Source organism: Microtus pennsylvanicus, chromosome 11 (genome assembly GCF_037038515.1).
Source record: "Microtus pennsylvanicus isolate mMicPen1 chromosome 11, mMicPen1.hap1, whole genome shotgun sequence".
Classification (NCBI taxonomy): domain Eukaryota; kingdom Metazoa; phylum Chordata; class Mammalia; order Rodentia; family Cricetidae; genus Microtus; species Microtus pennsylvanicus.
Window position 1 is genome coordinate 38,008,602 of NC_134589.1, and position 14,786 is coordinate 38,023,387.

The 14,786-nt window shown below is 46.8% G+C and overlaps 1 protein-coding gene across 1 annotated transcript; it reads left to right on the plus strand.

Moving 5' to 3' along the window:
- The first annotated feature begins 5,083 nt into the window (after positions 1 to 5,083).
- Ccl5 (C-C motif chemokine ligand 5) lies at positions 5,084 to 10,710 on the plus strand. The gene is made up of 3 exons (XM_075942291.1): positions 5,084 to 5,294; positions 6,472 to 6,583; positions 10,223 to 10,710. The coding sequence occupies exons 1-3, from the start codon at positions 5,219 to 5,221 to the stop codon at positions 10,308 to 10,310; spliced, it is 276 nt and encodes a 91-aa protein (XP_075798406.1). The 5' UTR covers positions 5,084 to 5,218; the 3' UTR covers positions 10,311 to 10,710.
- Positions 10,711 to 14,786: the final 4,076 nt, after the last annotated feature.

The following is a 14,786-nucleotide window of genomic DNA, read 5'->3' on the forward strand; positions in this document are numbered from 1 at the left end:
ATGAGCTGAAATAATTGCAGACTCCCAAAAGGCTCAGCATTCAGATCGTTGAGGCCATCTGAATCCACCAGAAACCAAACCCAGGCCGATGCCTACATCCTTATCCAGCTGCCATTCCCAACCTACCTTAGGCCCCAGAGCCTTGCTCATTCACTTTCTCTGAGGTGGTTAGTACTGACTGCTCTCTGCCGCCTACCAAAGGATCAAAACCACTTTACAAACCCTCTCCAGTGTCACCAGTGGGTGGTGGGCGGTATAAAAATCGCCAGCAACACAGGAGCCACTCTGGGATGCATTGAACTATGGGACTCAGTTTCCCCTTTTGCCACTTGGAAAGTGACTCCACAGCCATCAACTCACTTCACCTCCACAGCAGTGTTTGAAGGCAGCCAAGGAAACCTTTCTTATGTTCATGCTTCCCATTCCACGGATGTGGGAAGTGAGGTACACCTTGTCCCCCGTGTACTGAAACCCAGCTGCTTTCTGGGCTTCCCCATGATAAGCAACCTTCTGGGGCTCTGACATGTTCATCTCTTAATGTCCCATACCTAGAAGGAAGTGGCTCTGTCTCTAGCAGTGGGCTTTCCGGCACGCCTTCCAAGTACACAGATACCAGTGTATAGATCCCTGTGTCCTCATCTCTGTTGTAACTATTGATGACTCCCTTATGAGGAGATTTTAGATCTTCCTCACTGGAGGCCTAGGGGTGGTATGTCACCCTCAGACCAGTAGTCCTGAGCTGGAAAGAGCAGGCCAGTAAGCAACACTCCTCTGCCGTCTGGGTTGTGGTTCTTGCCCTGAGTTCCTGCCCTGATCCCCTTTCGCAATGGTCTGTAAACTGTAAGATGAAATAAACCATCTTCTCCCCAAGTCGCTTTGGTTGTGGTGTTTATCACAGAAACAGAAAGCAAACATACCATGTCTAAGTGCTTAGCTCATTTTTTGGAACATGATGGGCACTCCGTAAAGGTGCAGTTTTTGGCTAAGAACACAGAAGGAGGAGAGTGAATAGAGACAGGGATGTGATTGAGCGGGGATCGGTCCGTTTATCTGTTTAGTTTTTCTACATGGCAAACATGCTCAGTCTCGGTGACACCCTGACACTCCTGCATGGCATCACCCCTCCTCCCCACAGCATTTGTTCTTAATGGTCCTACAGAGCAGGTGCCTCCTCCCAGCAAGCCAATCACAAAGCTAGTACTTCCTCTTCTAGAACTGGAAATCCTCGGTGTTACAAGAACAGCGTGGATCCAGTTGAGAGACAACACTCTGCCACCTCCACCCTTCCACGCTGCTTCTCCTATGTTCTGACCTTTCTATCAGCTGCTCCACATCACCCCCAACACATCACCTTCTTGACTGAGTCAGCAAATGCTGCTTTATCCTGTGAACAAGGCACGTTAACAGACAGGAGATGTCTCCACTGCATAGACGAAAGGTTGGACGGGTGGAGGCTGGAGTGGGTGAGTGACAGGGTGGTACGGAGGGTAAATGGAGGACCACAGAACTGCCTACAGAAGGAACTACGTGAGCTGGGTGGTACCGTGAGTCTCCAGGATCCGGAAAATGAAGGGATTAAAAAAAAAAAAACCTTTCAGCCATACCCACAGGAGGAGTACTATATGCTGACTTTCAGGGAAATGGGCATCCAGTTCTCTCTCCAGTGCACGAGAAATCACCTACTATTTTATTTTTTTCATGAGGAGAGGGCGTCAAGACGATACTGTTACCCCTCTATTTCTCTGCTGAAGAAACCAAGATTCACAAAAGCCTTGCCAAATCTCATAGCTTCTCACAGCTAGATCTAGCACATGGTTGGGACTAGACTCTAGGCCTCCTACATCCGGGTCCCTTGCTCACTCCACATCCAAAGCACACGTTAGGAAGCATGACTAAGGTGTAGAATTTCCAAACTCCAACTTAACGAAATTCCCCAAGGGGACTTTCCTACCCACCCAAGCATCTCTAATACTACAGACCTAGGGAGGTTCTGAGGGGAGAAGACTCTGAGGGTTTGGTGCTGATGGGGTGGGCAATGGAGGAAAAGGAGGCAGCATAGAATAACCTGGAATTGGAGACGCCCACGTATGAGATGGGAAGAAAGTCATAGAGAACCAGGGATTTTCCTGGGCCAGATCAAAAAAGGGACAGAATCTGGGGACTTTTGTCACTGTCTTTATAAGCCCGTCTGTCAAAATCAGCCTGTGAGGGTGGGGCAGCCTATGGGGGCGGGGCAGCCTGTGGGGGCGGGGCAGCCAGGAAGGGAGAAGAGGCATGGTAGGCAGAGTATTTAGGACTGATGTCTTCTTAGATAGAATAATCTCTCACGGGTCCAGCCTGAGACCTGGAGTTTACTCAAGGGTCTAGCCTGACACTTGGAGTTGATGGGGCGTCACTTCCTGCCTCCAAAGTCTCAGCTGACACAAACTCTTTCCTGGGGAGGAGAACAGAAGGAAAGAAGTGCTGGAGCGTGGAAGTTTGGGAACTGGATTTTAAATATATATCTTCTGAGAGCCAGCAATGGTCACTGCCTGATTGCCTCCATTGGTCCTAATGGCTCTCCTAGAACTGGGTACCCATTCATAGCCCAGGTTCCATAAGAGAAACCAAATAGTAGATTTAACAAATGGCACAGAGACAGCAAGGGCTATCTGATTTCAAATTCAAGTCGGCCTTGCTCCAATCGGACTTCCTTCTGGAGGGGAGGGGCAGCAGAACCAATGGGCCCACACTCAGGCAGTAAGCATTCCTAAAGAGTTAGAATAAAAAAATTCACCAGAAGTATGAGACAAAAAAAGGGAATCCTGGAAGCGACATGCAGAAGAAAACAATGAAAATGCACTCTTCTCATGGCAGAGGAGGCCTAAAGTTATCTGTTGATGAGCAATTTTGGAAGAACACATGCTCCCACCACCCTGGCCTCTCTCTCTGACCCAAACACACACGCTCATCAGCAAACACACCGCATGTGGTCTCCAGCTGCAGAAAGCAAGTGCGTGCTCAGAGCCTGTGTGGTGAAGGTGAGAAGAGCTGCCGGGGCTAGGCTGCAAACCTCTAGCTTGAATGTGGTTGAGGAGCCGGCTTTAGAAACAGGGGTAATGGCTACTGGGGTGCCTGTCCAACAGGACCCTCCGGAAGCAGAGGGTGGGAGCCAGCAGCTTGCTGTCTCAGATGTAAGGAAGGAGAAAGGGATCCAATCAAGAAGCATACTCCAATTTACATATGGGGAAACTAAAACCCTTGGGGCAAAAGAACTAAAACCCTTTGCTTCTGGCTTTTCTAACTGGACTTTCCCTGCTTCAGGCACATTGATAGGAGTGGCCAGAAGAGCCAGCGCTGACCCACATAGACCTGGGGAAACCCCTTGTCTGACTAAAGCTCTGGGATTCATGTGAAATGGGATTTCATTTTCCTTGGCTGCAACTGGCTTCATAACATCAGTCTGACTGGGCTGAGAGCCAGCTCAGCTTGGGAAGAGTCCAATGAAAGAAAGAAAGCAAAACAAATACTAGACCAGGCTAGGGGATGAGTAGTGAGTGGCTGGAGGACTGTGGGCTATCAGAGAGGCTTGTGTAAACACACACCATGGGTGTCAGGGTTGATAAGAGCTGGCAAAACGACTCAGAAGCCCACAAGTGTATCTGTTCAGGTCTCTAAAAAAATAGTCAAAAGAAAAATCATCTTATCTTAAATGGTTTGATTAACCAACATCGATTTTGTGCAGTTTCTCAATTCATAGAGGAAGAGGCAGGACCAAAGGAAATAACAAGTTGCTCGAAGTCACTAATAAGCAATAGAGAGCAGACAGGGGAAACAATGCTGCAGGGCTTCATGAATATACACGGTCTTAGAAAACAAGGAACAGATCTGCGGTTATACGCAGCAGGGAGGTGGGGGCATGGAAGGAAGGTGGCCCGCGTACACAGAGCTGCAGTATTCCAGGATGAATAAGTCTGCAGATCTAACCCTGTGGTTCAAGGAGTCCCTATTCTTTAATATTTAGTTATACTTATAGACAAAGGACCAAAGTGAGACACAGGACAGGTGGCTTCATACCGCTTAACATGATGGTAACAGCCTCCACCCACCTGTCATCTGACCACATGGTACATGTGTCAAAAGGGCTGACAGACAGAGAATTCCAGATTGCCCAGAACCTGAGCTCAGATCCATTCCCACCGTGGAATAGCCTACTAGAATTACCATCCGCTAGTTCATCCTCCTGGACCTACGATCCATTTGCTGGTCCACTGTCCATCTGGACCCAGTCCTCCCTTTCACTGCTACAGCATCCATGTTCTTACACTTTGCTCCTCTAGCTGGGACTGGACTCTGAGGGTTGGCTCTGACATGCGGCCCTGAAGTTTGATTCTGCAGTAGGTACCTCCAGCAGATCTCAACAGTTTTAATCTTTAATCCCATAGAGACTCTTCTGAAGCCCTATCCGTTCCCTTAGCGCCTAGGTAGATATATAGATGATAAATAGATAGATATTATAGATAAATAGATGGACAGACAAGACACAGGCTCTTTTATTCCTGTTTTAGATACTAATATTAACCTTCAGATCATACAGTAAATACCTCTATATCTACCTGGTTATCAAGGGAATCAGGATTACTTGACAAATTGCTGTCAGCAAACCCACTATCCCTTGTTAATTTATTATCAATTAAGTCTGACGCTGTAGAACAGCGCAAGTGTGTTCTGTTTCTGATATAGTGTACACATGACAAACACCCTTCCGTGGAGAAAATAGGAAGAACTTGGGAAGTTGCCAAGTAAAGATCAATAGGTCTTGACCTTAACTTAACTGACCCCCATTTGCCTTAAGGCAGCAGCTCCCTGCTGTCTGGGGAGAACCTGCTTGGAAGGATGATCTGAGGATGCCGCAGAGGAAGGGTGATGTGGGGGATTCCCCACACACACACTGTGCTTGGCCGGAGAGGAAACCGAGAGTCATCCCTGGACCGGAGGGCAGTAGAGGCAGAGTCATACACTTCTGGAGGAGATTTCAGTTTTTGTTTCCATTCTGTGGATTTCACTGGTGACAGCAGCTAGTGTCTGGTGTCTACTGTGAAAACTCCCCCAACCCGAGGGAGGGGGCACTTCCTCTGCTACCCTGGCATCTATAAAAGGTCTGCCTGAGCTGCAGAGCATCCCTGCAGAGGATCCTGAGACAAGGAAGGCATCTCCCACAGCCTCTGCCCTGGGTACCATGAAGATCTCCGCAGTTGCCCTCGCCATCTTCCTCACTGCTGCCACCCTCTGTGCTCCTGCATCTGCCTCTCCGTGTAAGTCCAGGGCTCTGCCACCGCCCTTCACACTCTGTCTAGATGCCCACCCCATCCTGCCACCCCAGTCATAGCATGTATGCTGCCTCAGCCCCTCGTCATTCTTATATATTACTGGCAGTGATCTTGTCATCCCTGTTAGGTCTCTAAGCCACATTATGGCAGGATGCTTCCCCCACAATGAACTTGTCTGTGTCTCCACAGTCTACACTATGAACTCTGCAGGTACCCCTAAAGTGTGGACTGGTAAGGCAGGGTCACTCAGGCTGACCTTGGAAAATGACTCACTTATATCTGTCACCAGAATGGCTTCTAAGAAATGTCTAATACGTTTTAAAGTGCCCGAGGTGTGTGAGGTGTGATAGTCTCTTGTTTCATAGATAGAAAAGAAATGGGGCTGAGAGAGAGAGAGAGAGAGAGAGAGAGAGAGAGAGAGAGAGAGAGAGAGAGAGAGGAACTAAGTGCCTATACAGGTCAGGCATCATGCAGATTCCTTTACTTGTGCCAACCTGTTTATTACAACTAGGCTTGCAGTGGCTGTTCTTGACTTACAGTGGGAAACAGAGGCCCAGGGAGACAGATTCTTGTCTAAGGGTGCACACTGCTGGAGTGTGGAAACCGGTATCCCAAGCAGCCCTATCTGGCTGGGAAGATAAGCCCCACAGCTCTGCTGCAAGGTGACAACTGTGCCGCTGTGTGACATCTTGAATTGACTGACCACCGAGAGCTTCTCTGCTCAGAGCCCTTCACTACAGCCCAGCCAGACCCTGGAGTGTGATAGGCACTTTCAGGTCCCATATAGGATCATAAGTTATAGTCTTCAGATGCTTCCCTAGATTGCATTCTACACACCCAAAGAAACCAAGCTTGGAATCCACGAGGGGAGCTGAAGAACAAGGCAGAGGGTGCAGAGCAGAGAAGGTGCCCGCAGGTGATGGGACAGAGGATAATGCACAAGCTTGGCTCAGGGACCACGTAGGGTTTGAACAGATCCTTTCGGGCTGCTGTTGAAATCTCCAGTGTGGCAACTGTGTCCTCTGAGCCTCCATTTCTGCCAGGATAGATGACAACAGATGCTGCTTTCGAGATAAATCATGCCGAGGGCCCAGGCCAGTGTCCAGTGCAACTGACCTTTAAGAAAAGGCTCTCCTTCCCCTTCCTCTCTTCTTTCCCCCAGATGGCGCGGACACCACTCCCTGCTGCTTCTCCTACCTCTCCCTCACGCTGCCTCGTGCCCATGTCAAGGAGTATTTCTACACCAGCAGCAAGTGCTCCAACTCCGCAGTCGTGTGAGTCTCAGCCCTATGGGTTCCCCTTTGGGGTACAGAAGCCCCGACCACCCCACCCCACCCCTGCCGTGGTCTGACTATAGCCCTGTCACGACCCTTCTCGGAGAGTGCCCCTTATCATCCCCACCCACCCTCTAGGCTCCTCAAGGGTCCATGGCTCCTCACCTCCAGCTCAGTCCCCAGCCGTAACATAAAAAGAACCGGACACAGTATCCTTCCGGCACTGCTTCTCAATCTGCCCGTTGCGACCCCTCTGCCAAACCTCTATGTCAAAAATATTTACATTATGACTCATAACAGTAGCAGCATTGCAGTTCTGAAGTAGCAACGGAAATAATCTTACTGTTGGGGTCACTACAGCATGAGGAACTGTATTAAAGGGTTGCAGCATTGGGGAGGTTGAGAACCAGTGCCTTAGAGGATCCTGCCTACCCTGACAGACACAGTTCCTAGGACGCAAACTTTGGTGTGAGCACAAACTGAAACATCCTGGAGAAGATCCACTCCACCATCCCTCTCCAGTTAAGAGCCCAAAGTTTCCATAGTTCACACCCAATCCAGCTCAGCTAATCCTCTGAGGAAAGAGGCAGGGTCAAGGACATGTGTCCTATCTCTGTCACTTCTATGTACACGCGTCTAAACTGTGTGTAGCCCTGACAGGTGTGTGCAAGTCTCTCCGTGTAATGAAGCTCAGATTCTGAGGCGTTTGTCTCATTGCTGCACAGCAAGTGAGGGCTGGAGCCTGTCTCTAGGGCTCCCTCTTCCTGTTACAAAGCAAAGTCATTAGTGACAAAAGCAGAAGAGACAGTTAAGATGCTAATGATTCACAGAATGAAGATGGAGAGCTATAGAAACGGCTCAATGGTTAAGAGCACTTGCTGCTCCTGCAGAAGATCCAGGTTCAACTCCCAGCATTCCCATGATGGTTCACAATCATCTGCAACTCCAGTTCCAGGGGATCCAATGCCCTCTCTCCTAACCTCCTCAGCCACCAGGCACACATATGGTACACATACAGACATGCAGATGAAATATACACATAAAATAAATCCAAAAATAAAAGAAGAAAATGGGACAATAAAAGATTGAAAAGTGTTAATCCAAGAAATATTTTAAGATATATTTACTTATTTTGTATACAGTGTTCTGCCTGCATGTATGACTGCAAACCAAAAGAAGGCACCAGATCTTGCTACAGATGGTTGTGAGCCACCATGTGGTTGCTGGGAATTGAACTCAGGACCTCTGGAAGAGCAGCCAGTGCTCTTAACTACTGAGCCATTTCTTTAGCCCCAATCAAAAATGTTTTGTGACCCTGATTCTAAAAGTATAATATTAATAATTAGTATTACTAAATTTAGCTCTAAAAATTAGCATTTTTAAAAACCATCCCTGGAGCATCTATTATGAGCAGGCAGAGATGAATAAAACTGTTATCCTTGGCTTTGGAGATTTTATTTAGTAAGAGCTATAAGTGAGACACAGAATGACTAAAGCACCCTATAAAACATTACCAAGAGAGAAGAGGGGGTGTGTCCAGCTTCAGGGGTGAGCACTGTAAAATGCTATTCATGGAGAGATTAGGAAAAGTGTGGGGGTGGGGTGTGTCTAAGAACATGGTCACGGGCTTCTCCTTTGGTTTGTAGGGACACGGGAAGAGAGCAGAGCACTCTTGAGTGTCAGAAAGCTGAAGAAAAGCACAGAGCTGGCCAGAGTTAAAATGACCTGGAACAGGGAACGCCCAGAAGAAGGGGGTCTAGATAAGAGGCTGTTGAAATCACCCACATTGCAGTGTTGTAGGCTGAGTGGTACCCGGAGGCAAGAAGAAACAAGAGTCAGGAGCTTTGGAGGCTGTCAGCCAGGGTAACAGATTTATGGTCAGAAGCGAGAGATAAGGGTGGTGCTGAGGTTTCGATGCAGGGATGGAGAGGTGTGCGGGTCTGCAGGTCTGTCACAGGCTTCTCTTTTAGACCACCAACCAGCTCCCAAATCAAGACAGAGACTTAGGGATGCTCGGCCTTATCTTACGACTGCCCCGCTAGTTCTGATATCTTAACCTGTTTCTCTTCATCTACGCTTTGCCTTGGGCTTTTTACCTTTCTTTCCTTCTGTGTAGCTTACTTTCACTGCTTCTCCTATCTGACTGGCTGCTGTTGCCTGGCTTCTGGCCCCGGGCGTATCCCTCACTTTCTGCCTTCTTCTCTTCTCCCTCAAGCCTAGATATCACCCCCTCATTTTCTCTCTGCTCGCCAACCCACCTATCATTTCTCTGCCTAGCTATTGGTCATTCAGTTCTTTATTAGAGCAATCAGGTGACTTAGGCAGGCAGGCAAGGTGAAACAAATGCAACACATCTTTACATAATTGAATAAATGCAGCATAAACAAACGCAACACGCCTTCACATAGTTAACATTCTACAATATTCTGCAGTATAAACAAACGCAACATGCCTTCACATAGTTAACATTCTACAATATTCTGCAGTATAAACAAACGTAACAGTTAAAGTTAACATTTACCTAGTTAAAGCGTGTTCCACAACACACGTCTAGAGGGCAAACTGTGTAAACAGGAAGAACCCAGGCAAAGTTGCAGCAAGACAATCCATGGAAAAAAAGGGCCGAGGAGAATCCGGGAGCTGCCAACAAAAAGAGGCTAGGCCACGTTGTCTTGGTCTAACACAGCAGAGCTGGTCTGCCGTGTTAGAATCCTAGTTATGTCGTTTGGTAAACTGGGGCCCCTCAACCTCTCTGCAGTAGTTCCAAAGAGGATAATTATGGCACTTTGGGGGAGGGGGAGGGGACTAGGTCACAGAGAGAATAATAGTCCCTAGACCATCCCCTGGCACATAATGGGTATAGAGAATGATCAACCTGCTATTGTCGTTATCTAAATGGTCTGGTGGGTGCGTGTTAGAAATGAATGCAATCATCCATCCACTCACTCATTTAATAAATGTACATCAAGCATCAACTATATGCCAGGCCTGGGGCTGGAGCTGGAGGGAAGAGAACTCAAGGGGGCAGTGTCCTTGAGGACACCTGCTCTTATGAGGAAGGTAGAAAGGAAAGTCAGATGAGCAAAGGGCCCCAAAAATGGAGGCGGGAAGGAAAGGAAGAATTACCCAAGATGACTTGTTCTTTGGTATCACATACCACATAAAGGAGGAGGAGGAAATGGAAGCCCAAGAAATTCTGACTGCGGGAGTTGTTATCCTGGTCCTTTGACTCCCCAGCTACAGGCTGCGAGTGACAAGCACTAGCAAGTCCTAGGGCTCCCTCTTCATTTCCTCAGCTTGGGTTCTGATTTAAGTACAATCAATACCCAACTTCTTTAAACTCAGCACTCAGCATAAGGCCTAGAGCAAGGGAAAGAGCCAAGAAAAGGCCAATGCTTGGTCTACTCCATGCTGAGTTCTAGATTTGTGTGTGTTTGTAGGGAATTAATGTGATTGAAACTCTGCCTGTAGCTGGAAGCCTTTTGTTCCAACAGAAAAAAAAATGTCTTCTAAAAGGAAGAAAACTGCCCTGAGCTACAACAAAGCCCTACCCACCTCCCACGACCATTTCCCTATATGCTTTTCAGTCTCCGTATACAAAAAGCTGCCCCGTTGTTAACCTCTTCCTCTCTCCTACAGCTTTATCACCCATAAGAACCGTCAAGTGTGCGCCAATCCAAAGAAGAAGTGGGTTCAAGAATACATCAACTATTTGGAGATGAAGTAGAATAGAGGGTTTCTAGAGCCTGATCCTGTATCCCTTACCTGTCCTTGCTTGCTGTAGTCCTGACCAGCTTGGGGGTGGCACTCATCAGCCCCCTACTCCCACTCATTCTAGGGATGGCATAGATGCTACCATATCTAGAGATTATAGCAGTATCCTCCCCTAGAGCCTGGGAGGTCTACTGAGGCCCTGCCCATGACAACAGGAAGTCTCCAGACACTGAGCTTCAGGCTTCTCAGCTTGGTTTGGGGACCAGGAAAGAAGCCTGTGGATCTCTCAAGCAAAGAAGGAAAATGGAGACCCCATACACAAATGTTCATGTCTCAGGCCCTCACAGGCTCTGTGCAGCAAACCCAAGAAATCAGCATTTCATTAAAATTTCTGATACAAGGACCACGCTGGTTTCTGGTTTTCTTTCTTTCTAAGGAAGCCTCTTCCCTACAAGTATTAAGCATGCAGAGATGGAGGCACACACCTAATAACAACATCAAACGTATGACCTTGGCAGTTAGCAAGGCTGGGAGCCAATACCCTCTGGAAATTAAGCATAGATAGGCAAAGCTGGTAAAGTAGCCAGTGACTTACCTACTAGGGTTGGGATCTAAGTATCATGATGTACTACCTATAAGTCTCCAAGGGTTTATGTGGATCCCGGCCACAATGCCTCTCTGCTTCCTCAGGCTTTGACTGACCCATGCCATATCTCCAGTGGGCCACTCTAACACTATTATTGTCCCTAGAAGATGACTTGAGGCCTACATTATTTTAGATAAGGTTTTTGATAACTGTGCCAACTGTACCAGCACGGGGGGGGTGGGGTAGTTCACCTTTCCCACCCATGTGTCCCTTCAGGTGAACACATATAGGAACAGATGCAGTCACAGTTTAGATAAATTAGTTGAGCACCATGTGCCAAGCACTGGCTCGGCCCCTCACATCCATCACCCTCTTTCGTTTTATAACCTTAGGGGTAGGCACTAATAGTAGATCTGTTTACAGATCAAAACTGTTTGCATTTTTAAATTATGTGTGTGAGACAGACAGACAGACAGGGCACTAATATTAGATCCGTTTACAGTACAAAACTGTGTTCATCTTTTTAAGATTTATTGAATTATTTATTTTATGTATGAGTGCTCTATCTGCATGTACGACCTTGTGCCAGAAGAGGGCACCAGACAGATCTCATTATAGATGATTGTGAGCCACCATGTGGTTGCTGGGGATTAAACTCAGGACCTCTGGAGAAACAGTCAATGCTCTTAACCTCTGAGTCATCTCTCCAGCCTGTAAGGTTTTTTTTTTTTAAGAGTAATAAAGATTTATCTTATTTTTATTTGTGTGTATGTGTGATCTATATGAGGTGCCCAAGGAGGCCAGGACAGAGCAGCAGATTCCCTGGAGCTGGAGTTAAGGACAGTTGTGAGCTGCCATGTGGGTTCTGGGGATTGAACCTAGGTCGTCCAGAAGATGGACCAGTGCTCTTAATCACTGAGCCATCTCTCCAGTCCTTTGTTTGTTTGTTTGGTTGGTTTGGTTTGGTTTTTCAAGACAGGGTTTCTCTGTAGCTTTGGAGCCTGTCCTGGAACTAGCTCTGTAGACCAGGCTGGCCTCGAACTCACAGAGATCCGCCTGCCTCTGCCTCCCGAGTGCTGGAACTAAAGTCGTGCGCCACCACAGCCCATGTTTTCATTTTTAAATTGTGTGAGAGATAGAAAGACAGACACACACACACACACACACACAGGATTGGGGAATGGACATGTGAGTGGGTTTCACCTTCTCCTTTTGTCTTCTCGTGAGGGCCGGGGTCAACTCAGGTAAACAGGCTTGCGCAGCATCTTTAACCCCTGAGCCATGTCATCACCTCAAACCTCAGTAAAACTCATGGGAACATGGAATCTGCCCAAAGCTCCACAAACAAAAGGAAAACAAAGTCAAAAAGTTTCTAAACCCACTAGATCTGATACAAAGACCTCTACGTTTGCCCATGCTCACTTTACAAAATTTTAAACACAAAAAATTTACAAATAAATTTTAAAAAATTCTCCCCTCTTCTCTGGTATACACATTTTTTTTTCTGAGCCATTCAAAGCTGCATATGCAAAACCACTACACTACGAAGGGTTTCAGTATCATCTACTAGTGACGAGAACATTTCATATAACCACAGAATGAAAACACAAGAAACTAACATTGACACTATTTTCTAAAACATAGTCATCAAATATACATCATCACACCTTCCCACTGTCTCAATAATGCCCTCTTCAGCAATTTTTTTTTAAAGTAAGACTCTGATTCAGGCCAGGAAGTAGTGGTGCACACCTTTGATCCCAGCACTAGGAAGGCAGAGACAGGTGGATCTATGAGTTTGAGGCCAGCATGGTCTACAGAGAGAGATCCAGAACAGTCAAGCGTTCATAAAGAAACCTTGTCTCACGAGGGGTTGTAGTGAGGGATCTAATTCAGTATATAAGCTATATTTAGTAAAATATCTTTTTAGTATTATTTTTAAAACAAAACAAAAAACAGAATCTCACTGTGTAGCCCTGGCTGCCTGGAACTGGCTATGTAAATCAGGGTAGCCAGGAACTCACAGGAATTCACCTGCCTCTGCCTTTTGAGTGCTGGGATTTAAGGCATGTGCTATTATGCCTGGCCTTTTGAATGTTCTTTAACATACTTTTTGGCTGTGTGTGTGTGTGTGTGTGTGTGTGTGTGTGTGTGTGTGTGTGGAGGGGGTTCCTATGTAGCCCTAAGTTGCCTGGAACTCCTGGTGTAGACTAGGATGGCCTGGAATTTAGGGTAATCCCCTCCGTCTTTGGTGCAGAGCTTACATGGCTGACCCATCATGCCCAGCCATTTGTTTATTGAGTAGTATCTCAGTACACAGCCCAGACTGGCCTCGAGCTTTCAGGCTGGGGTAACAAGTGTGTGCTTCATCGCCTGACTGAACATCATTGGGGGGGGGGGTGTCCTTAAGAGCATTGAAATTGCCAAGATGTTTAGCTTATAATTTTGTATCTTGTATATTGAAGCAATTTTGGTAGGAATTCCACTTAAGCGACGTTGTCTTCATCTATGCAGCACATACAAGCTTATCATGTCACTTGACTTCTATTAAGTGTGATGACTCAATTATCCTTATTTTTTAATTTTTTAGATTTGTTTATTCCACTCTATATGTATGAATGCTTTGCAAGCATGCATGCATGTTCACCACATGTGTGCTTGCTGAATTCCCTGTAACTGAGGTGATAGATGGTTGTCAGTCACCACGAGTGTGCTGGAAATTCAATTCAGGTCCTCTGCAAGGGCAACAAGTGCTAACCACTGGGCTACCCACCTCTCTAGCCCTAATGATCCATATTTTTTTGATGCATAGTGTCATGGTTAATTTTGGTTGTCAAGAAATCAGTCCAGCCTGGCCGTAGTGCCACACACACAGAGGCAGGTGGATCTCTATGAGTTCAAGGCCAACCTGGTCTACAAAGCAAGTTCTAGGACAGCGGGAGCTGTTACACAGAGAAACCCTGAATGAGTATGGAATCAAGCCACTGGCATACCTGGAAGGGATTTCCCTTTTTCTTTTTAAGCATAAATTTAAAAATTATATTTATTTTATGTGTATGAGTGTTTACCTGCATGTCTGTACACCTTGTGTGTTCTTTTTTTTAATATTTATTTATTTATTATGTATACAATATTCTGTCTGTGCGTATCCCTGAAGGCCAGAAGAGGCCACCAGACCCCATTACAGATGGTTGTGAGCCACCATGTGGTTGCCGGGAATTGAACTCAGGACCTTTGGAAGAGCAGGCAATGCTCTTAACCACTGACCATCGTAAGTGGCCATGTAGGTGCTGGGAACCAAACCCAGGTCTTCACTAATGATCTTACCTGACGAGCTACCTCTCCAGCCTCTTAATCAGCTTATTAGTAGTAGGAAGATCTACCTTTAATGGGGGCAGCACCACAGGGCTAGGCCCTGGGCTGAACGAAGAGAATATGATAAGCAACTGTGTTCTCACTGTGACTGACAGCCTGCTGCCATAATGGATTGCCACCTGAACCATGAAATAAAATAAACCCTTTCATCCGTAAGTTGCCTCTGTCAGGGCATTTTAACCACAGCAACAGAAAAGAAGACACACGGTAGGCTTCCTGCTGTGTGTTGACCTACTGCACGCCAGCACTGTTAGATGCCAGGGTGGAGTCAGGTGGGGAAGGAAGCTTGGGGAGGAAAGCCTTCAGAAATGGCATCGCACTGACTTGGATTCCAAAGGTCTGAGTCAGGTAGCAAGGGAGGGGAAAGGCCGCAAGGTAGAACAACACTAGCAAAAAGAGATATGAACGGCAGCTCCTTACCACATAGCCTTCTACCAGCAAGGAGGGATGTGCGAATAAATGAGGTTTTTCTATCCCTGTCATTTTCCTGAAGTCAGTCCTGTGAACAATTCCTGCCCCTCACATGGC

Excerpts from the sequence above, each read along its gene's own strand:
- Ccl5 (XM_075942291.1), top strand. The coding sequence starts at position 5,219 with ATGAAGATCTCCGCAGTTGCCCTCGCCATCTTCCTCACTGCTGCCACC. Across the intron at positions 5,295-6,471 it reads TCCTGCATCTGCCTCTCCGT|ATGGCGCGGACACCACTCCC; the intron begins GTAAGTCCAGGG and ends TCTTTCCCCCAG. Across the intron at positions 6,584-10,222 it reads TGCTCCAACTCCGCAGTCGT|CTTTATCACCCATAAGAACC; the intron begins GTGAGTCTCAGC and ends TCTCTCCTACAG.